This window comes from Wyeomyia smithii, chromosome 2, assembly GCF_029784165.1.
Source record: "Wyeomyia smithii strain HCP4-BCI-WySm-NY-G18 chromosome 2, ASM2978416v1, whole genome shotgun sequence".
Classification (NCBI taxonomy): Eukaryota; Metazoa; Arthropoda; class Insecta; order Diptera; family Culicidae; genus Wyeomyia; species Wyeomyia smithii.
Genome location: NC_073695.1, coordinates 167208513 through 167234517, shown reverse-complemented (window position 1 = coordinate 167234517; position 26005 = coordinate 167208513). Strand labels below are relative to the sequence as shown.

The 26005-nt window shown below is 35.5% G+C and overlaps 1 protein-coding gene across 2 annotated transcripts in view; it reads right to left on the bottom strand.

The window, feature by feature from the left end:
* The window catches only part of LOC129724200 (nardilysin), a 123601-nt gene that overhangs the window by 17136 nt on the left and 80460 nt on the right, over positions 1–26005 (bottom strand). For both annotated transcript variants that reach the window (XM_055678895.1, XM_055678894.1), the window contains exons 7-9: positions 25454–25718; positions 25152–25275; positions 24929–25089 (exon numbers count right to left, since the gene is read on the bottom strand). In XM_055678895.1, coding sequence (XP_055534870.1) covers positions 24929–25089; positions 25152–25275; positions 25454–25718 — 550 coding nt within the window. The remainder of the gene's footprint in view (positions 1–24928; positions 25090–25151; positions 25276–25453; positions 25719–26005) is intronic.

Sequence of the window (26005 nt, the reverse complement as noted above, 5' to 3'; positions counted from 1 at the left end):
TTATCCCCCGCGTAAAAAGCGACTTTAGTGTATTCATTGGCATTGGCATTGGCATCAAGGAAACCGGCTAGCGAAAGGGAGAACTCTGGAAGACCGTGAATGATCACGCCCAGGTTCAACCCAGGTTCTGAAAGATTAAAGCCCTTGCAGCAGAGTTTTTCGATCATACCAATCCATCCTGAAAAATTTCACTGACGCTCGGGTCAAACCGTCAAATCCATAAAGTTTTGTGGATATAAAGTGTCTTGCCAAAGTAATCGTTTAATGTGCGTAAATATGATTAAATTTCCATTTGTTGAATATTAGATGCTTTTTATTATAACAAGTCTCATGGGAAACTGATAGTATGGGATATTGAATTGTTGACACGGCGACAGATGTCAGTGGTTGAAAACAACAAGATATACAACACCAGTGCGGAGAACGAAAAGTTGGTCTATATTTGCTGATTCTGTTTAGGTTTCGCTGGTGTAAATCTAGTATAAAGCTGTTCCAAAAATAGACCACCGCTGAAAATGCCTTTATCGTACGGTGGTCAAAAGCCAAGAGAGCGTTTAATATCAAGAATTTAATAGTGAAGCTCGGGAGAGCAAAATAGCTTATCTCTATGGTATGTGTATGTGCTCATCTCTCTACATCGATTTGTTAGAACAAAAAGGTTCCCTCTAGGTTTCGTATTACAAACTTATTTTATAAGTTGCCTCAATTCTGAACAGGGCCCAGGATACTTCCTTGAGGTACATTAGCTCTAACAGACAATCTATCAGATTTATCATTTAAGTGGTTAACCTGACAGACTTTGTGAAAATTGAACACTCATTAATATGTGTTATAAATCTAAAAAGAATCGTTCTCTTAAAATAGGTGCTTATAGAAGAGAGCTGGTTTTTATCAGACTTAAAAATTGGAGTGTCTTTCGTATGTTCCCATTGTGTGGGGAAATACGCTAACTTTAACAGATGTTAAAAATTTTCACCAAGAAATTTAAAAACCTTTCGGGAAGCCTTGTGAGCCTATTGTTTTTGAAATTCTTGAGTGGTGATCTGATCATACTTTTAGGATAGAACATCATTTCAACAAGGCTCACTACGTTTGAATTGAAATTATTAACTCTCTCGAACTACTGAGCAATTTTTTGAGTTTTTTGTTCATTCGTGAGAAAAATTGGGCCACCATCTTTGAGGACTAGAATGGGCTTTGAAGGTCTCTTGAGAACCTTCGCAACAGAAGACAAACATGTACGACCATTTGGAAATAAAACCGGAAAAAATCCAGTCGAGCAATCGTTTAACAATATTCTTTCATTGGAATTGCTCCGAGCATTATCCAACGATGTTAAGCATGAAAATCACCGATGATAAAAAATTAGTAAGTTTTTTTTCTAATCTCCTTTAAAATGATTTTTTTGCTCATCAGTGCATTTAAAAGGAAAATACACTGCGGCTATGAATAAAATTCTAATATCTGTTTCAAATTCCGGTTTGGTACGTGAAATTTCGAATTTTTTTTTTGATGCCAAATGACTTAAAAACGCATGAAACGTAGAGAACTGGTGTCATCTGAAAAATTACTTTTTTTGCAAAAATCGACTCTCTGGGACTTAGTCGTTTTCTCAATTGTGGAAGGCGGAGTTTAAAACATTTAGAATTTATTTAATGAAATTGATCGCTAGTCTCTCGAAATAGCTTGTATAATATACACTATAACTAGCATCGAATACATTATGTTTCATTAGATGGTTCATTTATTCGACATAGGGTGGTTCATAATATTGTGTAAAAATGAGTATAAAATGAAAAAAATTACTTTTCACCTAATACCAATAGAAAAATTCCTGAAAATATAATATTTTTTATATCACAGTCGTTAGGGTGGCAATATTGAATTGGAAAAAATACCATGTAAAATGGTAAGATATTACAAAACAAATTTACAAAATGTTTCAAAAAACTACTCTGTGCAAAAAAAAATATCTCAACCAAAATTAAGATTGTGTCTCGCGGAGAATGTTGAATGCTTTCATGTCATTTGCAAAATCACACACGGGAGGTACATGGAATTTGAATATTTGAAAAATATTTTCGATTCCAAGTGTCTTAAAAGTACATGAAATGGTGGAAACTAATGGAATATGTTTTTTTTTTATTTTGTTTTAAAAATCTACTCTCTAGGAAACTTATACTTGTTCTTTCGAATGTTTTACCAGACAATTTTTTCGTGTTATTTACCACAATAATGTCCTTTGCCAACACTAGATTGAACACACAGTGCTCTGGCTTATATAATCGGACAATAGACTGTATCGATGTTATTCAGTGATAATGAGAGCATGGGGATCTCAAACAGATACGCAACACAATTGACTCGTTGTTTCTGGGTTTGCGTCGTTTTGACAGTTCGACCATACATTTTTCCAAAAATGAATATGCCTTTTAAAAAAAACTAATTGAAAAATTTTTTTTTTCAAAAAATGTTTTTTTTTTAAACGATAATTTTTTTTTCTTGATTTCTAAATGATCGGACTGGTTTCATTGTTTTGGTTTGTAGGTTTTATTTGAAAAATCAGAGTTTTAAAAAACGAGCTCTTTTGAATAATTAATTTCTCTGGTGATATGGTGAACATGGTAGCTTTTTTTTTTTTTTTTTAAGGGGGGATTTGTTAGTAGCTTAAGTATTTATGATAAATATTAGTAAATAACGAGTATGTGTGTCCAATCACAAATGGTGACTTCTCAACACTGTTAGAAATTTGTAATTTTAATTGTTAGGATTTGTTTGCTTTCGCAATTAGGACTTATCATTCGTAGGGATTTAAACCTACTTGTCAGAAAAGGGGAAGTAAACTTACAACTAACTTAATTGCTAACTTATTGGCTATAAAGAGAGCTTATCGTAGCAATTGATGATTGCAACGATTTTTGTCGAAAATTGTTAATAATTTTATTTGACATAGCTTCTAATGGTTCAGCACCAGTAAGTCTATGTAATTCGAGTGTACCAAACCAAGGAGGACGCTTCAAAATCATTTTCAGAATTTTATTCTGAATCCTTTGGAGCGTTTTCTTCCTTGTTGAACAGCAACTTGACCAGATCGGTACAGCATAAAGCATTGCTGGTCTGAAAATTTGTTTGTAAATCAAAAGTTTGTTCTTTAAACAAAGTTTAGAATTCCTGTTAATGAGAGGATATAAACATCTCGTATATTTGATGCACTTGGCTTGTATACTCTCAATGTGCTCTTTGAAAATAAGTTTTTTATCGTAAATTAGTCCCAAGTACTTAACCTTGTCGGACCAACTTAAAATAACCCCATTCATCTTGACAACGTGATTATTGTTTGGCTTGAGGAAAGAAGCCCTAGGCTTATGCGGAAAAATTATCATTTGAGTTTTAGAAGCAATGGGAGAGATTTTCCACTTTTGCAAGTAGGAAGAAAAAATATCTAAACTTTTCTGCAATCGACTGCATATGACACGAAGACTTTTTCCTTTTACGGAAATGCTTGTGTCATCGCAGAACAATGACTTTGTGCATCCTGGAGGCAAATCAGGAAGATCTGAAGTGAATATGTTGTACAGGACTGGACCCAAGACTGAACCTTGAGGTACACCTGCTCTGACAGGAAATCTATCAGATTTTGAATTCTGATAGACAACCTGCAGAGTTCGATCAGTAAGATAATTTTTTAAAATTTTGATTAGGAAAATTGGAAAATTAAAAGTTTGCACTTTCGCAATCAAACCTTTATGCCAAACACGGTCGAATGCTTTTTCTATGTCTAAAAGAGCAGCTCCAGTGGAATAACCTTCAGATTTGTTAGCTCGTATCATATTAGTAACTCTGAGCAATTGATGAGTTGTGGAATGCCCATGGCGAAATCCAAACTGTTCATTTGCAAAAATTGAATTTTCGTTGATGTGTGACATCATTCTGTTAAGAATAATTCTCTCAAACAGTTTACTTATTGAAGAAAGCAAACTGATTGGTCGATAACTTGAAACTTCAGCTGGGTTCTTATCCGGTTTTAAAATGGGAGTAATTTTTGCATTTTTCCATAATTTGGGAAAATATGCAATTTTGAAGCAGCAATTGAAAGTTTTCACTAAAAATTCCATTGTGCTCTCAGGGAGATGTTTGATTAGTATATTAAAGATTCCATCGTCACCAGGTGCTTTCATATTTTTGAAATTTTTAATAATTGATTTAATCTCATTCAAGTTAGTTTCAATTATTTCTGCAGGTAAAAAATTCTGGGAAGAAACTAAATCAAATTGACGTGTGACTTCATTTTCAATTGGACTCACAAAATTCAAATTTGAGTTATGAACACTCTCAAACTGCTGAGCAAGTCTTTGAGCCTTTTGTTCATTGGATACAAGAAAACGTTCACCATCTTTTAAAACTGGAATAGGCTTTGAAGGTTTCTTAAGAATCTTCGACAGCTTCCAAAATGGTTTTGAATATGGTTTCAATTTTTCAACTTTAGTCTCAAAATTTTGATTTCTCAGAAGAGTAAATCTATGTTTAATCTCTTTCTGTAAATCTTTATAAATAGTTTTAAAAACAGGGTCACGAGAACGTTGATATTGACGTCTGCGGACATTTTTCAAACGAATTAGAAGTTGAAGATTTTCGTCAATTATTGATGAATCAAATTTCACTTGAGCCTTTGGAACAGAATAATTCCTGGCATCAACAATTGCACATTTTAATGCTTCCAAAGCGGAATCAATATTCACTTCGTTTTGCAAATCAAGCTCATTATTGAAATTTCTCTCAATATGAGTTTTGTATCTTTCCCAATTAGCCTTGTTATAATTAAAAACAGAGCTCATAGGGTTTAAAACTGATTCATGTGATAAAGAAAAAGTTATTGGAAGATGGTCAGAATCAAAGTCAGCATGTGTGATTAAATCACTACATACATGACTTTGATCTGTTAGCACCAAATCAATTGTTGAAGGGTTTCTTACGGAAGAAAAGCATGTAGGACTATTCGGAGACAAAATAGAATAGTATCCTGAAGAACAATCATTGAATAAAATTTTGCCATTGGAATTACTTTGAGAATTATTCCATGAACGATGTTTAGCGTTAAAATCGCCGATCATGAAAAACTTCGACGAATAATTTTTGAGCTCGCGTGTGCATTGAAATGGTAAATATGCTGCGGCAATAAATAAAATCCCAAGTTCAGTTTGAACTTCAATTCCCAAAGTTTCAATAACTTTCGTCTCAAGATGGGGAAGAGCACGATGTTTGATTCGGCGATGAATAACAATTGCAACTCCACCGCCGGAACCCTGAATCCTATCATATCTATGAACCACGTAATTGGGATCATATTTTAATTTTATGTTAGGTTTCAAAAATGTTTCAGTAATAATTGCAATATGCACATTATTTACTGTTAAAAAATTAAAAAGCTCATTCTCATTGGCCTTCAATGAGCGAGCATTCCAATTTAATATTTTAATTGTTTTATTTAAAATCATTGCTAAATTTCAAATTAGAAACAATTTTAATAGTAAAATTTGTGCCTATTTGAATGGCTTCAAACATTGATTTTGCCTGCAACATGGCGTTCATAAGATCGAACATTGCCTGTTGCAAAAAAGAAAGTTTACCTGCCGTAATAGGCCCCAGGCAGTTGACATTAGAAAAAATATTTTCGGCAGCAATATTAGCTGGAGTAATAGGTGTACAATTATTTTCTAGCGTGTTTTGCTTACCCATATTAACGGTCATTTTCGAACTACCAACACTAGGCGGTATAATGTTCGAACTACCTGTAACCTGTGCATAAGTTAAACGGGTATGCAAAGGAGTAGGTAAACTATGCGTCACTGGTACGCTTGGAGAATTTTGTTTTGAAGTTGGTTTTAATTGAGAAATTGAATTTTGTTTACCTTGCCTTGCCTTAACAATTGCTAAACGGACTGGGCATTGATAAAAATGTGACATATGGTTGCCGTTACAATTCGCACAGCGAAAATTTTTACTCTCTTTCACAGGACATGTGTCCTTTTTGTGAGAAGAGTCTCCACAATTAAGACATTTTTTGTCCATGTTACAGAATTTGGAACCATGGCCATAACGTTGGCAAGTACGGCATTGGGAGATATGCTTTTCACCTCCGCCATACTTCCTATAAATTTCCCACTTTACACGCACATTATACAAAGCATGTGCTTTTTCAAAAAATTTTAAGTTGTTAACCTCATTGCGGTTAAAATGAATTAAATAATTAACAAGGGAAATTCCAGTTCTCTGACTGTTTTCGCCTCGTGATTTTTGTTTCATTAGAATTACTTGGGTAGGGGCTATGCCAAGTAATTCTGTTAAAGTAAGTTTGATCTCATCAACAGTTTGATCGTTGGTGAGACCTTTCAAGACAACCTTGAACGGCTTGGCGTTCTTGGTGTCATATGTAAAAAATTTGTACATCTTGTCAGTTAAATACTGAACAAGACGATCACGACCCTTTACTGAGTCGGCTAATAAGCGGCAATCACCTCTACGGCCAATTTGATAGGTAACTTTAACGTCAGAAACAAACGTTGAAAGTTCCTTTTTGAATATATTAAATTCAGAAGAAATAGTTACCACAATAGGTGGAACTTTCTCCTATTTTAAAGATTTTATATTTTGTATAGTTTCATTATTGGTAACTTCCATTTCACCAGCTTCTTGCTCAGGCAAAATATCAAAAGGATTGTCACTACAGACACTCGAAGTGTCAGAAAGAGATGCCTCTCTTTTCCTCCCCGCAGCGATGCGAGGTTTCTTTTTCCGTCCAGCCATTTCAGGTGATACGAAAAAAGTTAAAACAAATGTTTAATTCAAAAGTAGGTAGTCTTGAGAAAGACTGATGGGAAATAACTTTCAGGTAGTCTTTAAAAGACACACTGACAAAACACAAACTTTGAAGCTATAGGCAGTCAAAGACCAGTCCACAAGCAACCGAAAAAACGTCTGATATGTAGGACAGTTCAAGACGCACTGAACATGGTAGCTTGTGTACCACTACACAGTGGGGAATCGCTGGCCATCAGCCAAAAAAATTTTTTTTCGTTAGCTGTTTCACAATATTTTTCCTTTATTGCTATAACATTCAACTGTCTAATTCCAAAATTTGGGCGCAATATCATGAAATCTGAATTTTTCTATGACTTTTCAAAGATTAGCGAACTGACGTTTTTTGTCTTTTTCTTGAAAAAAAGTACATTATTTTGAAACGCTCTGTAGCTACAATGATAGCTTGGATTTTTTTGACGTCAAAGGAAAAGTTGTTGTAAATATTGTGCAAAACAAACCCTTTTCATTAGATATTGTAAAATTTGGTTATAGTAGGCATGACACTAAAAAAAATTAAAAAAAAACGTGATTTTTTATAGAAAAGTAGCTCAAAAGTTTAGTTGCCGCAGTTTGCCACGGTTGTGACTACATTCAAAATTTAGGTAAAAACGTAAGCTTTCAAATGCATACTGTCCACTGTAGCGCAAAACTGCGCAAATTGTGACTTTAGTGAAAAAAGCGATAGCAGATTTTTTTAGTTTTTATTTTTAAAGTTGAAATTTCATCCAGGATTAATATTAATCATAACCATGATACCCTATTTATGAAAATTTATGATATCGTACTCAATCCGTAAGGATAAAATATAAATTTTGGCAAAAATCACAAAATTTATCAATGAAAAGTTATAAAATAAATGTTAAACAAGAAAACAGTAAACAAATCTTTATAAAATTTGAATTATGTCAAACTTTATCACTTTCTGCAAATTTAAAACAATATCAAAAACATTCAGCCCTTTTCAATTTATGATCATGAAATTCGCTAAACTGATTGAAGTGTCAAATACCAGCAGCAAATTCATACCATAAAACTCCGGCTAACAAAAGCCCGCTTGAAGATTGCTTTTGCTTCGCACTCGTTTGCATACAAAAGTAAAGCACACATTTTGCTTTATGAGTAAAACAACAAAGAACAGTCGTTGCCCTCCGCATCTTTTCGTATTCATTTAGAACGTGTTGTCATTCCAGTGTCTTCGTTTTCAAATTCATAAATTCGTTGAATTTTATTATGGAGCCTTCAACTTCAGTGGCACCACCTAATTCAATGTCTAGTAAGTTGTCAATTCATGGTGTTATACATGTATTTGAAGTCCTCTTTCAACCATAGAAACCGGATTAGGAAGATAACATATATATAAAACAATTAAACATCGAAAATCACTAGAAAAAATGAAAATTGAGCATGAGCATGATTGACCGCCCGCGGTTGCTACTCCGTTATTGCCAGATTAGCTGTAATTACACAAAGAACCAACAGATGATGTTTGGGACCAACATGCATCCTCAATGTGTAAAAACAGGTGACCTAAATCTTTATATTAGGCAATACCAGCGCCGGCCGCATCCGAATGCAGGTCAAAGAAGGAGTTTGTATAGGAATATGTTGACGTGATACTTGCTTTATTGGAAGCCGAGAACACCTCTGCACTTCCACGAGAAATCACTGGGATGTTGGATAAAGGGGAAGGTATACAGCAGGGTTCGTTTTGGTAAACGATGCGCTAATGCGCTAATGTCGGGTTCTTCAGAACAAGTGCCGCGTCTACAAGTTTATTACATCCGCCACGATATTCATAATGTGATTCGAACTTATTTAGTTTGACAATGTAACACCGCAACAATAAAACGTACGCGAGGATACAGGATTTTTGACTAAACCGAGACAACTTAAAATTACCGTATATCTCCTCGTAAGGTGATGCTCTTTATACCTAAAACTATTGCGCGTTGTTGATTCATCTGTAGATAATATGACCTCATGGAAGGTACCGACGCGGGGGTTGAAATGATATTTATCGACTGAACGAAATCGACTTCGATTTCCGATGTAATAATTTAGATGCAACGCGCGAGCAGTCTCCGACTTAACGTTGATGAAGATGAGAAAGATATGATGAAATATCTGGGTTCACTTCGCGAAATCACCACACGCCGGAAGTCCATATATCAGCAAAACTCGCCCGGGCTGAATACGCGTTTACACCGAAGCGTTACGAACAACCGCTTTAATCCCCCCGGCCGACACATACGCGCAGGAACTCGGCGTTTACGTCGATTATCTCTTAACAATGTACGCCTAATACGCCTAATAAATATGAAAATTGGCAATGTTCCATGCATCCAAAGCCTCAACAATTTAATAAAAGCAAATATACATATAAGCCTGAATATATTTTTAAATTTATTGACAAAGTGCCGAACTAGTCATAAATATAACAAATTATGTAAAACAACTGGTCAAAAGCTAAAACAATCAAAAAATCAAAGCATATGATTCCTGAGAAACACATACTCCAAACTCCACAAACCACACTAACACTTTGTGGACAAAAATAAAACTTGTTACTGAAACCCTGCGGAAAAAAATACCGCGCACACAATTTGAACGATGAAATCAAAATCTCTCTGTATCTGTTTTCTCACATAAAGTAAAACTAGAAACAAGCATCAAAATATCACTTTACAATACAGACAAGACAAAACGTATACTTAGCTTTCATCTCTTCTTTTTCCAGTTGTTTTCATCGTTTTTGGACTTTTCTTTAAATGGAAGTACAGTGGCAACATGCTTGTATGCCTTCACACACTCGTTCAATCCATACAACATTTCATTCGTTGAAAAGAGATAGCACATAAACACTGTAAACGGCGGTGCATGGTTTTGATCTTATTGGCAAATTTTCACTTCAAGTTTAATTAGATACAAGCCAAATATAATATGCACTATGCCAATGAATAAATCCCTAATGAGCATTCAATCACTATAAAACTATGTGGAGCAGCTGCTCGAAAAACACTCTCCTTATTCGCGTTGACGGTGTTGCTGATATTTGTTTGGTTTTTGCATGCGAAAAAGAAGGAAGGAAATATTTTCGCTTTTGTCATCACGCACATTTTGACAATTGCATATGAGAGTTCACGTAGGTGCGAACAGCCTTCGAAATATCTTTCAACGCGAATAACCCGAATTGTATGTAATAACACCACACACTGCACACGTTCAAACCGTCGCCAAGACAGCGATAGAAAAAAAAACAAGAAAAAATAAACACTTTGGTGAATCTAAAAAGCAACGCAATAATATTAAATTTTCACAATTAAATTCACTTTTTTTTCACTTTTTTTGTGGAACTTCACACTTTTCGCACTCAGCACATTTCAATAGAACACCTGTATATATGTTTAACAATTCTTTAGGTGTAAAATAACCGAAAATCACCAAACAATGTGATGATTTCAAAGCAGGAACCAGCTTGCCAATCTTGATCACGGCCTCGCACAACCATCCGCAAACTTTTCCAAGAAAAAACAATTTTAAATTTAGAAAATAAACTCACTCCTCGATAACATCTATAACGAACATGCACAACTAAATTAAACAATTTTTCTTCCGATATAACATGCGAGCGAAAAATTTTTGCGTCCGATTTCGGTCATGGCTTGCTTCGACCTTCATCACTAGAAAAAATGAAAATTGCAGCGAAAGACATTTTTCCTGCTGATAAGTATAATGAAGTTAAAATTTTCTGGAAACAATTCAACACAAGATTTAAGCGATCACAGCGAAAGATGATGATGATGATGATGACTTTTTCAATTTGTAATTAGTTTGTATTACTTATGTTGTTTTAGTTTATTTAAAAAAATATATATATATTTAAGCAAAATTTGTTTATTTTGAATTACGTATTTTGTTTTTCCATAAATTACGTATTTTTTCCATTGGGAGGACGCCCGGTGGCACTACTTGTTGTCAAAGATCATATAATTCTATAAAAAAGAAAAAACCTAAATTAATCCACCTAGCGGTCAGACCCAGCCTTTCTCATTCAATTTTTTATTTGTAAAAATAGATTTACATGAACGCTTCAATCCAATAAATGTATATTCACTCTTTAGCTTCTAAAATATTGATGTTGTAATCTTTACATATAATAAAAATGCAGTCAAGTCTGTCTGTCTGATCCATATAGGCCCGAAAACTACCGAACCGATCGACGTGAAAATTTGTATGTCAAGTCTGTCTGTCTTGTAAGTCAAGTCTGTCTGTCTGTCTGATCCATATAGGCCCGAAAACTACCGAACCGATCGACGTGAAAATTTGTATGTAGGGGTTTTTGGTGCCGATAAAGGTTCCTATGATAGTTTGAGACCCCTCCCTCTTCTGGAAGGGAGGGGTCCCATACAAATGAAACATAAATTTCTGCACAACTCAAATACAAACCAAGCAAATGAAACCGAATTTGGCATGTGGATGTTTTAAGGGGTAATAAATATGTCCATAATAGTTGGATGAAACACAAATTTGTGCACATCTCGAGAACTAATCAACCAAATGGAACAAAATTTGTCAGGTAAATGTTTTTAGTGGTAACAAATATGTACATAATGGTTTGAAACCCGACTCCCTCTTCTATAAGAGAGGGATCCCATGAAAATGAAATACAAATTTCGCACAGCTCAAGAACCAATCAAGAAAATACAACCAAATTTGGTATGTGAATGTTTTTAGAGGTTACAAATATGTCCATAATGGTTTGACGCCCCTCCCTCTTCTGGAAGTACATGTTTCTTTACAAATTTCTGCACATCTCGCGAACAAATCAACTCAATGGAACCATATTGGCAGGTGAATGTTTTTAGTGGTAACAAATATGTTCCATAATCGACCTCAGACAACATTTTGGATTGTAAGATGGCAACTTCCGGATTCTGGAAAACAGCCGAAAATAAACAAATACTATCCAATATGAGTATCTCTGGAACCAGAATGATGCAAGGAGCTAACAATTGACCTAAGGTACCATTTTGAATTGCTAAATGGCAACTTATAGGCAACAGTCGGAAATGACCGAATAATACTCAATATGGATATTTCCGTAAACGTGATGATGCATAGAAACCAAACATTGACCCTGGACACTATTTTGAATTTGAAGACGACCACTTTTAGTTTCTGGAAAACAACCAAAAAAACCTCCCAATATGGGTATTTCCGATGGGTATTTCGATAAAACCAATCATTTCAAACGATTCGTTATTTGACTTTGATCATATCCTATGGCCGATTCGTCGTGCATTTGCAGACTTCAAACAAACCGCAAAGAATCAATGGACTTGGAACGTTCAAATAGTATGACACCACATTCAAATTATGTTGAGGCCACATATATCGATCAAAGAAGGTATAGTTTTAAATAGTCTTTGAATTTCTCTCCTTTCCATAACTTTTGAGCCACATATCAATTTGTTATAAAGTTTGTTATTTGTAAGTTTGAGAGATGACTCGTTCGTATGACACTAGTTATGTTCAAATAAGTCATGTAATCTTTGAGATAATAGACTTTCGTTGTTTTATTGACAATTTAATACATAACGGTTGCTTAAGTTCGATTATAATCAAATGAAATGGGAATGTGTAGGGCAGCCAAACTTTGAAACCTCGTGTTCAATCATAATTCATCAGTTAACCCTTAACTAGCCCGCTCATCTGATCTGATAATAATAATCAAATCAGCTGTGTAGTTTCTGATATAATGAAGTTTCGTGATTTTCACAAGTCGGCACATTACAAATGAAGTTACACTTCGATTACAGTAAAATTCAATAGGGTCTTCTGAGGCAGCTAGACCATTCATTTGACACTAATTTTGTGGAAATCGGGTCGGCCATCTCCGAGAAAAGTGAGTGAGTCCAAGTAGTCTTCGGAATATGTTCCTTTGCATAGCTGGATTTCACATTTTTAAACATAACAGGCAAAGTAATAGTCCGATTGCAAAACAAATCAATAGGGTCTTATGGGGCAATTAGACCTTCCATTTGACACTGATTTTATGAAAATCGGTTCAGCCATCTCTGAGAAACATGAGTGAGATTGAACAGTCTTCAGAACACGTTTCTTTTCATAACTTTTAAACCACAAGTTCAATCTTTATGAAATTCAAAACTTAAGGGTTTTCTAGGTAGCCCGTTCTTTTGAGACCAATTTTGTTCAAATCGGTTGTGTAGTTTCTGAGATATTGATGTTTCATGATTTTCACATTTTTAAACATAACCTCTAAACTGAAAATCCGATTACAATAAAATTTAATAGGGTATTATGGGGCAACAAGACCTTTCATTTGCAATTAATTTCATGAAAATCGGTCCAGCCATCTCTGAGAAAAGTGAGTGAGAATAAAAATCTGCACATACACACACACACACATACAGAAAATGCTCAGCTCGTCGAGCTGAGTCGAGTGATATATGCCATTCAGCCCTTTGGAGCACTTTTATACTTTCGGTTTTGCAAGTGATTGCTATACCTTTCTAGGAGAAAGGCAAAAAGTGCCAAAAAATATTAAAAATTGGATTTCGTGCTTTATGGACGGCCCCAAACAAAAAATGGATGCCAAATTCGTGTTCAGCGCCCCAAAATTATGTAAATACTAAGTTTTGGTCGCATTTATCGACACTTTTTTTGCTTAGCCAGCCTTTGTATGGAGTCGCCCCACTGTGCACTAGTGTCTAATTGAAAAAGCTTTTTTTGTGTGAAATCAAGTGCTTTAGGTGATCTAGTGCTAGTGATCCGACGGCAAAATTGGATATCTTAACGGATAAGTAGAAGTGTCTTTGCATGCTTTTGATTTATTCTGTTTTTGCCTTTCTCCTAGAAAGGTATAGCAATCACTGCAAAAACTAAAGGTATAAAAGTGCTCAAAAGGGCCGGATGTCGTATATCACTCGACTCAGCTCGACGAGCTGAGCATTTTCTGTATGTGTGTGTGTGTATGTGTGTGTGTATGTAACGCTCTCCCAATCTCACTCGATTTTCTCAGAGATGGCTGGACCGATTTCAATGAAATTAATTGCAAATGAAAGGTCTAGTTGCCCCATAAGACCCTATTGAATTTTATTGTAATCGGATTTTTAGTTTCGAGGTTATGTATCAAAATGTGAAAATCACGAAACATCAATATCTCAGAAACTACACAACCGATTTGAACAAAATTAATTTCAAAAGAACGGGCTACCTAAAAAACCCTTGATTTTTGAATTTTATGAAGATTGAACCTGTGGTTCAGAATTTATGGAAATAAACGTGTTCTGGAGACTATTTAATCTCACTCATGTTTCTCAGAGATGGCTGGACCGATTTTCATAAAATCAGTGTCATATGGAAGGTCTTGCTGCCCCATAAGACCCTATTGATTTTTTTTGTAATCGGACTATTACTTTGCCTGTTATGTTTAAAAATGTGAAATCCAGGTATGAAAAGAAACATATTACAAAGACTACATAAACCCACTTACTTTTCTCAGAGATGGTTGAACCGATTTCCACAAAACTAATGTTAAATGAAAGGTCTAGCTGCCTCATAACACCCTATTGAATTTTTTTTTTTTTTTGAACACGCTTCTGTCCATAGCTTTTAAACTACAAGTCCAAACTTTATAAAATTCAAAAGTTAAGGGTTTTTAGGTACCCCGTTTATTTAAAACCAATTTTGTTCAAATCGGTTGTGTAGTTTCTGAGATAATGAAGTTTCATAATTTTTACATTTTGATTCATAACAGATAAGATTATAATAAAATTCAATAGGGTCTTATGAGGCAACTAGAACTTTCATTTACATTATTAGTTTCATGAAAATCGGTCTAGCCATCTCTGAGCAAATCGAGTCAGATTGGGAGACCGTTACATACATACATACACACACATATATATATATACACACACACACACACACACACACACACACACACACACACACACACACACACACACACACACACACACACACACACACACACACACCCATACAGATAATGCTCAGCTCGTCAAACTAAGTCGATTGATATACGACATTCGACCCTTTGGAGCACTTTTATACCTTTGGTTTTTGCAGTGATTGCTATACCTTTCTAGAAAAAAAGGCAAAAATCAATAGAGTCTTATGGCGCAACTAGACCTTCCATATAATACTGCTTTTATGAAAATTGGGTCAGCCATCTCTGAGAAATATGAGTAAGATCAAATAGTCTCCAGAACACATTTCTTTCCATAACTTTTAAACCACATGTCCAATCTTTATAAAATTCGAATGTTAAGGGTTTTGTTTTTTAGGTAGCCCGTTAATTTAGAATCAATTTCGTTAAAATCGGTTGTGTAGTTCCTTAGATAATGAACTTCCGTTATTTCCACATTTTGATACATAACATATAAACTAAAAATCCGATTACAATATAATTTAATAGGGTTTCATGGGGCAACTAGACCTTTCATTTGAATATATTTTTTTGAAAATCGGTCCAGTCATCTCTGAGAAAATCGAGTGAGGTTGAAAATTTGCACATACTCACACATACAGAAAATGCTCAGCTTATGGAGTTGAGTTGTGTGATATATGCCATTCGACTGTTTGGAGCACTTTTATACTTTCGGTTTTACCAGTGATAATTATAACTTCCTTGAAGAAAGGCAAGAATTAGTGAATGATATAAACTTATCGGAAAACGTTTATATTTATAACTTCTGGACTACATCTTATTCATTGTAAAAATCATCGATGGTTTTGAAGACAGCATGTTCATTTGATACCTGTTTTGTTCCAATCGGTTGTGTAGTTTCTGAGATGATGAAGTTCCGTGATTTTCAAATTTCGTTACATAAAAGACAACGTTACAGTCCGATTATAATAAAATTTAGTAGGGTATTATGAGACAACTAGACCTTTCATTTGCAACTTATTTCGTAAAAATCGGTCCAGCCATCTCTGAGAAAAGTGGGTGAGTTCAAGCAGTCTCAGGATAATGTTTCCTTTCATAGCCTGATTTCACATAATTATGCATAACAAACAAAGTTAAAGTCCATTACAATGAAATTCAATACGGTCTTATGGGACAACTAGACCTTCCATGTGACACTAATTTTGTGAAAATCGGTCCAGCCATCTCTGAGAAAAGTGAGTGAGATTAAACAGTCTTCGAAACACGTTTCTTTGCATAACTTTTGAACTACACGTCCAAACACTGAAAAATTAATTTACAAATGGTTCAAAAAACAAGCACGTTCTGTTGATACCAATTTTGTTTAAATCGGTTGGGTAGTTACTGAGATATTGTAGTTTTGTGATTTCCACATTTTGATACATAACCTCGAAACTAAAAATCCGATTACGATAAAATTCAATTGGGTTCTTTGGGGCAACTGGACCTTTCATTTGCAATTAGTTTCATGGAAATCGGTCCAGCCATCTCTGAGAAAATCGAGTGAGATTGGAAGACCGTTACATACACACACACACACACACACATACACACACACATACAGAAAATGCTCAGCTCGTCGAACTAAGTTGATTGATATACGAGATTCGACCCTCTGAAGCACTTTTATACCTTTGGTTTTTTCAGTGATTGCTATACCTTTCTAGGAGAAAGGCAAAAATATTTTAATTGAATTGATTATTTAGGGAACAAAACTTGTGTCATGGATTTGCGTTTTTTTTCTCAAATTAAAGATAATGTTATTTTACGTTCAGGAAAAATACTGCGATTTAACTGTATTTCGTTTATCACGCGTTACATAGATTCAAAACTTTTCAGAAGTGAATTCACAACTTTTTCAGCATTTTGATTTGCTAGTCCATCAAAGTTGCATCTCTCTGGTCATTTGCCAACATCTTCAACTTGTTTGCATCCAGCGCTCAAAATGGTCAAGCTGATAAAAAAATGATATTGGGGACTAACATTCAAAATAAGTGATTTCGAAACTTAAAAAAATAACCTAGAAATCAGAAAAAAAGATCTTAGTTATCATTTTTCAAATTAAGTCTTTTACTGCACAAACATGTCTTGCAGTCCTGTCCGTTGAAAAGGAAACAAATTTATTTTTAATTTCTTTTAACCTTTCGAAGATAAGAAAAGTTTCCTTAACTTTTCCCAAATCCTTTTTATTAGGATTTTTTCTAAGGAATTTTTAGCTTTTATTTCTCCATGATCATCAATGTACAGTTTACATTATGCAGTCTTTAAAAAAATAATAAGATTTTTTAAGGTTCAGCTCTTTGGAATGTTAAATTTAGAATATTTTAATACCCAACTACTGCAAACAACTTTGCCGAAAACATCGCACCAATCAAACAAAAAGTTCTGGTTTCGAAAAATCACAGGAGGGTTGTGTGCAAAGCCACGACCGCAAGGTTGAAGTAGAATACTTTTACAAGAAAGATAACCCGGCTGCTTGCCTGTCAGTCATTATTTCTAGTAAATAAACGTTGACTAATCAGATCAATCGAATTTTGCGCTTCAACAAGGATTGATCATTTTCAATATTATAGCAAGTTGCTTGTCATGATTGGGGCTTGACAATTTTTAAATTTTGGTTACGCGAAAAATTAATTTATATCGGAATATCGGATAAGATACCGGTCACCGTTATCACTGACAGTGCGAATAAAGTATTCCTTGTGATAAAATAAACAACTGATTTAACACTCAAAACTAGACGGCTCATGTGTTGTCAAAACGAGTCAACTTTTCATTGAATACATTTACTAGTGCCCGCTATCGCACAGAGACTGCATTTCACTAAAGTGTCTCACTGCATCAGCTGCTATCGATGCTGATACCCGCTGCAACTGCTACACCATCCGTAGCCATGCCACAGTTGTGGCCGCTATACGCTGCCATTGGTATCCGCTGTCCCTGCATCAGCTGGCCCAGCTGCTATCGATGCTGAGATCCGCTGCAACTAGTGCGCTACCCATTGCTATGCCACAGCTGTGGCCGCTATCCGCTATCGCTGATATCCACTGCACTGCTACTGCTGCTGCTAAGGGAGGACTACTGTTGTCGCTGTCTAGAGCTATTATGAGCAGCTTCGGCTGAAACAGGCTCTTATATAAGCCAAATAGCATATTTTAAATTGCAAGGTCTATGATTCTGTCGACCGTGCAATCAGAGGTAGAATTCTTCGTTTTGACAAGGCTTTACTATTGTCAATAGTACAATAGTTTGAATAATCAAATTACAATTATCTTCATTTGAAAAGAATCTTAGAAGATTTTCCAATCTATTGCTGCAAGAACGAAGGAAATCCATCGAAAACTAACCGATTTATTAGCATTTGAAATTGGACATATTTTTCACATTTTTCGGTTTTAGATTTTCATTTCACATCCCTATGTAGCTGAACTTCCTGAGAGAAGTATTCTACTTCAAAAAGCATTTTGCGGTTCAAAATCGGTTGCTAATTACAACCTTTGAGCTGCCCTAACATTGGGGGAACTAAGATACACGGACAACATGCACTGTGGAAGCTATTTCACATTCAGTAAATTAGACGAGTGCGACAAATTTAAATTGTTAGGATGCAACACAGAATGCTTGCTTGCGTTGACAAAAATTATTAACTTTCAATGACTTGTTTATTTGCCTTGAAAAAGGCATTTTGATTTCCGAAATTGGATTTCCTGATGGCAATCATCATGCTGCCCCAAAACGGGGGGGATTATGGCAGTCTGACGACACCCGCTGAGAAGAACCGCGCTGCTCCTGAGACGTGGTGACCAACCACAGGGCTAGTGCTGCTGCTAAGGAAGGACGACTGCTGTTGTCGCTGTCTAGAACTATTATGAGCGGCTCCGGCTGAAACAGGCTCTTATATAGGCCAAATAGCATGTTTTCAATTGCAAGGTATATGATCCTGTCGACCGTGCTTGGGAAGCAAGCATATAACGACCAACCAGAGGTCGAATTTTTCGTTTTGACAATGCTTGACTATTTTCAATAGTACAATAGTGTGAATAATAAAATCACAATTATCTTATTTTGGGAAGAATCTTAAAAGATTTTCCAATCTATTGCTGCAAGAACGAAGGAAATCCATCGAATACTAACCGATTTATTAGCATTTGAAATTGGACATATTTCTAACTTTTTTCGGTTTTAGATTTTCATTTCACATCCCTATGTAGCCGAACTTCCTGAGAGAAGTATTCTACTTCAAAAATGCACTCGTAGTCTCTTACCCGAGAATAATAAAACACTTCCAAGAAATGTTGCACTAGCAAAAAGACAATTTCCACGTGTTGTAATGTGCTGGAGCACGAAATCTATGTCTGTGATAGGGAACCTTCTCGTTCACGAGGCATGACTGGAGAAACGCGTCTAATAATGCGGTAAAATTTTTAATGTCTTTTTGTGCAAATTATTGTACTCAGACAAAAACCTGTTTTGAATTGGATGAAATTTTAGTGAATAAACGTTAACCGTTTGTTATTCAAAGTTGGTCATGCTGATTGCAGCCTTTGCGCTGCCCCTACAGTGGGGGGATTACTAAATAAAGTAAAAATTGGACAACTACAACAGAATTTGATTGCATCCCGCACAGAATGTCTGCTTGTGTTGATGCCAGAAAATTATTAACCTTCAATTATTTTTTATTTGCCTTGAAAAAAGCATGGTGTGGTTCAAAATCGGTTGCTAATTACAACCTTTGAGCTGCCCTAACATTGGGGGAATTAAGATACACGGACAACATGCACTGTGGAAGCTATTTCACATTCAGTAAATTAAACGGGTGCGACAAATTTAAATTGCTAGGATGCAACACAGAATGCTTGCTTGCGTTGACAAAAATTATTAACTTTCAATGACTTGTTTATTTGCCTTCAAAAAGGCATTTTGATTTCCGAAACTGGATTTCCTGATGGCAATCATCATGCTGCCCCAACACGGGGGGAATAATGGCTGTCTGGCGACACACGCTGAGAAAAACCGCGCTGCTCCTGAGACGTGGTGACCAACCACAGGGCTAGTGCTGCTGCTAAGGAAGGACGACTGCTGTTGTCGCTGTCTGATGCTACGCTATGCCACAGTTGTGGCCGCTATACGCTGGCCTAACTGCTGAGCAACTGCAACACTATCCGTAGCCATGCCACAGTTGTGGCCGCCATTGATATCCACTGTAACTGCATCTGCTGGCCCTGCTGCTATCGATGGTGAGATCCGCTGGAACTGCTGCGCCTATCCACAGCCATGCCACAGTTGTGGCCGCTTTCCGCTATCGATGGTACCCACTGCTCGCTCCCGCTGCTGCTAAGGGAGGACTGCTGTCGTCGCTGTTCAGAACTATTATGAGCGGCTTGGACTAAAACAGGCTCTTATATAGGGATGAAAATAGGAATGAATTATTTCACGTACGTGGTGGAATGATATAGCGATCATTTGATAAGCTCCACCTCTTTTTTCAGTTTCTAAAGTTTTTCCTCAGTTTCGTAGCACGGATGCACAAAAATGATTTCTTGTCGAGCCGGACCGATAGCACTCTCATTGAAGCAACAAAATAACATGTTTTGTGTCGTGTTGCGCAGCTTCGTTGAAGAAAATGTTCCCGTCCCCGTGTCGCATGTAAGCAGATTATTGCGTTCAGTAGACAGTAGATAGTGTATCCAGCGAATAAACACCGATGATGCTCTCACACACGCAACGGTTTTAACCCGTATCTTATTGCGGTTTGTAACATCAAGCGATTTCGTTTGCTCGCTGTTGCGTGTTGCATCATGTTGCAACTTGGCAGCTGGGAGACGACGAAATTCTGTTTATGCTGATTGATTGAATCGACTTCATATTAGCTCTGCATAGTCGGACTAACTGCTTTTGTGAATGCGTACTAACAGGGAAATTTATTATTCAATGTCGGTTATGCTGATCGCAGCTTTTGCGCTGCCCCTACAGTGGGGGGTTTACTAAATAAAGTGAAAGTAAAAATTAGACAACTACAACAGAATTTGATTGCATCCCGCACAGAATGTCTGCTTGTGTTGATGCCAAAAAATTATTAACCTTCAATTATTTTTTATTTGCCTTGAAAAAAGCATGGTGTGGTTCAAAATCGGTTGCTAATTACAACCTTTGAGCTGCCCTAACATTGGGGGAAATAAGATACACGGACAACATGCACTGTGGAAGCTATTTCACATTCAGTAAATTAGACGGGTGCGACAAATTTAAATTGCTAGGATGCAACACAGAATGCTTGCTTGCGTTGATAAAAATTATTAACTTTCAATGACTTGTTTATTTGCCTTCAAAAAGGCATTTTGATTTCCGAAACTGGATTTCCTGATGGCAAACATCATACTGCCCCAACACGGGGGGAATAATGGCTGTCTGGCGACACACGCTGAGAAAAACCGCGCTGCTCCTGAGACGTGGTGACCAACCACAGGGCTAGTGCTGCTGCTGAGGAAGGACGACTGCTGCTGTCGCTGTCTGATGCTACGCTATGCGCATAGCCATGCCACAGTTGTGGCCGCTATACGCTGGCCTAACTGCTGAGCAACTGCAACACTATCCGTAGCCATGCCACAGTTGTGGCCGCCATTGGTATCCACTGTAACTGCATCTGCTGGCCCTGCTGCTATCGATGGTGAGATCCGCTGGAACTGCTGCGCCTATCCACAGCCATGCCACAGTTGTGGCCGCTTTCCGCTATCGATGGTACCCACTGCTCGCTCCCGCTGCTGCTAAGGGAGGACTGCTGTCGTCGCTGTTCAGAACTATTATGAGCGGCTCCGGCTGAAACAGGCTCTTATATAGGCCAAATAGCATGTTTTCAATTGCAAGGTATATGATCCTGTCGACCGTGCTTGGGAAGCAAGCATATAACGACCAATCAGGGGTCGAAATTTTTTGTTTTGACAAGGCTTGACTATTTTCAATAGTACAATAGTGTGAATAATAAAATTACAATTATCTTATTTTGGGAAGAATCTTAGAAGATTTTCCAATCTATTGCTGCAAGAATGAAGGAAATCCATCGAATACTAATCGGTTTATTAGCATTTGAAATTGGACATATTTTTCACTTTTTTCGGTTTTAGATTTTCATTTCACATCCCTATGTAGCCGAACTTCCTGAGAGAAGTATTCTACTTCAAAAAAAACTTCAGATATTTTAAATTCTTTCGTGTTCAAATAATCAAAGTTGTAACATTTGGCAACTTAGAATTCAAAAAATAAGCTTTTTGAGATATTCAATCGATTTTTTAGAGAGAACTACCAACTACAGCTTTGCCGAAAACATCACACCAATCAAGCTAATTAATTGGCTTTTTGAATATTTGAAGTATTTTTGTTTATTGGCCACAGATTTAGCAGCCAACTGTTTAGTGCACGGGGCGATTGCATGGCTAGCGCTACGATCCTGCAGACACTAACAGTCTATCTCGAGCCGGGCACGAACCTACGACGACTGACTAGTTAGGCCAACATCATACCATAAGATCAGTTGCAAAACAAAAAGCATGTAAAAAGTCGTATGCAGCAACAAATAAAGTAAATAAAATGTTTTCTTGATAAACATCGCAAACGATTATGCTGTTGTCTAAGAACATTTCTGATTGTATTTACATCAAAAATAGTTTTTTTTTACAGTCAAATTGTGTAATTTACAGAAAAAAAATACGAATTTGAAATATGTACAAAAAATAGTTTTTCAAAAAATTCCAAAATAATATTTGCTCTATTTTGTGGCAAGTTTGTAATGTTTTTTTCAATTAACTGCTTCGCATAGCAAGTTCGTCTCAAACTCAAAATTTCACCAGCATTGAGTTTCTTAGCGGAAATGGTAGCTAGTTTCGCTAGAGTTCGCCAAATATTTCTCCAAAAAGACTAGTTGAAATTAAAATCTATTCGAAAAACTGGAGAATTAGAACTGTTTGCTACTTATTTTATCCTCAATTTGTTTATTCAAATAACTAATAATAACAAGTAATGTTATGTTAGTAAGATTGTTCAGTGAAACTTATTTTGCATTGCTCTTAGAAAATGAAACAGTTTCTATTGTACTTATGAGAATTTATGATTGATTCTCTCACTAAAAACGTTTTCTCGATAAACTGGCAACTTCCATTCCCAGACTCCGGACCGGTTTTCGACCCCAGTTTCAATTCGCTTTATCATCTTGAGAAGTACCACAGAGTTCATTCAATTCTTATAGATAACACCAGATTTCGACGTTTTATGCTATTCTAAGACATTTGGTGTCAACATTTATTTTATTTGAAAAGCAGGACTGATAAGAGTAGTCAGCTGATCAGCGGGTCAAAAAAAAGTAAGCTTAGTGACTTTTTGGTTAAAAAATTGACTGCTGAAAAAAAATGTGACTTTTAAGGGACCAACTTGCAGTCCTGCACTTCCAACTTCTCCATCATTTGTTATTGCATCATAAACAATACTTTAAAAAAATATTGGTAACAAAATCCCGATTAAATAAAAAAATTCCCGACTTTTTCCCGCATTTTTCCCGATGTAATTAAATTCCCGACTTTTTCCCGCATTTCCCGTTTTCCCGATTGAGTGGCCACCCTGAAGAGTATATTTTTTGACAATGGTGTTTCTATATAAAATTTTTAATAATATGTTGCCTCGATATTTGTGTGACCGGATTGATAGAGGAAGAAATTTGCACAGGTACTACACTAGAAACGCGGAATATGCAAGAACACCAAATTTTCTTTTTGTACAAAGGAATAAACTTTTTCAATCCGATGCCCAGGCAAGTAAAACGTGCAGCTACAATGGCAGAGTTTAAACGGCTTTGTATTTCACACATAAAGACTGTTTTGTAGACAGCGTAGATTTTTTTTGTAAATTTATAAAGAAGATTGTGAAATTGAAATATTTTTTAAAATTTATTTGGTACATAACATAATAACTTATATTATGTTCATTGATGATGATGGATTTTCTGTTTGAATATAGTTATATAATATTAAATAGTAGAGTAAAAAAAGAGTCGGCTACACATGTTTGAGTCACGCGCGCGTAGACTGACATAGACAATCTTGATATTGAGTACATCAGGTTTAAACACTTGAGATGGAAACAAAAAGCATATCGGGTTGACAAATTGCTTTTTGGTTTGTAATATTTTCGAAATTATTTTACTTTCTTTTTAACAATTCATCTGTTTTCACGATTTAAAATAGGGTTTGGAGCGAAAACTGAAAAGGCTTGAGTTTGTCTGTGATCGGTAGAGCTTGTTATCGAGAACTATAGTATCATTGGATCTCTCTCGTAGTTCTAGATCGTTATCTACAACCAATTCTGATTAGTGAACCCTCTTAAACATTAGGTTCAATTCCTAATCAAGTCCAGATAATTTTCGGATTGGAAACGTTCTGGATGAGCCTTGGATTGAAAATTCGTCATTTTTTTTTGCAAAATTTTGGTATTCATTTGAAAGGTTTTGTCTATGTCTGAAATTAATAACCAGTCCGTTATTTTTTTGCATGTTTTTAAAAATATCTCATATAGATAAATCGTCCAGCTCAAACCGATGTAGGGGTATGAGGTGGGACCAAAAATTTGTCTTCTAACTTTTTTTAGAATAAATATTTTTTTTTAATTGTAATTTTTTTTGGAAAGACGGAATTAACTCTAAAACTTTGTCGAAGACTACACACCACTCAAAGAACCGAAGTGCTTTTTTTATTTTATACACATTTTTCACAATATTATGAACCACCCTATGCCGAATAAATAAACCACCCTAATGAAACATAATGTATTCGATGCTAGTTATAGTGTATATCATTATAAATTGCCAGTTTTTTTTTTTAAATTCGAGATGACAATTTTGGCTGGCACCCTAGTGTTGGGGCACATGTTGGTAATAAATTAATTTTGAAGCATAAAAATTTTGGCACTTATTCTTAGTCAGCATAGTTACCACGTTAGTTAGTCACGAGGTGGAAATTGTAAATTTGCTTCTTCTTAGGTGAGTGTTACACCTGTTAGTTTATGACCAAACAATATTTTTATATTCTGATTGAGGAAAAAAATAATGCAGCTTACCTGTTCAACTTATTAGTTTTAAGTATTTCATTGTAGTAAGATTTGGCCAATTCTTTTTTCATGACTGTAAATATATCTGGTTTAATTTTCTGAACAAAACACTGCATCGCTTTGGCGATTTCATAGACAATAATTAGTGTTTTTTCATTGTAGCCATAAACCTAGACGACGTAGAAAAATGATTTGTTTGGTTATTATAATGCAATATCATAGCTGCTATCACCTTCAAATTAATTCCCTTTTCAGAAGCAAAAACTTCATACACTAAACCAGCCACAGTTGCAGGATAGAGATCTTCAGCTATTTGGAATTTCAATATCAATGTAAATAAACTCGATAGAGTTGCACTAAAACAAATAAATCAATTACACAAAGATTATATATATATATATATATATATATATATATATATATATATATATATATATATATATATATATATATATATATATATATATATATATATATATATATATATATATATATATATATATATATATATATAAATATATATAAATAACAAACCTTTTAGGATCTTGTAAATTTAATGGAGAAATAAAGTAGAAATACATTAGCGACATTGGGAGATTGAATTTGTTGTCTTGGCGAAACCAAAGCTCACACACATTGTTTTCCATAATTTTTTCCGGGAATGGGGTAATATTAGTGGTAGCATCCTGTTGTGCGAAGATTGTAAAATCTGTGCTGATGTAGGGGTTGCGGTCTTGTAGTTGTAATTCTGGGATGATTGGCGTGTTATTCCATAGGTCTCTCCATTCTTGTGGAATATCTGACGAACAAAAATTATAATTTATTTAAATGGTTAATATTTTAAAAATTGCGGAAAACAGTCTTTACGAGTTAGCTTCAACGATAAGTTAAAATATTTCCGAGCATAAGTTATGATATAAAAATTCTTTACTACATGTCTTCAAGACTTGAAAATAAAAAGTTCAAGCTATTTCCCTAGAAACAAACTCCCAGATTGCACTGCTACAAAGAAAGTAACTATTACCTAAAATGAACCAATTATCAGAAAACCAACCTTGTCTAGTTACTCATCTTTTCATCTTTGTG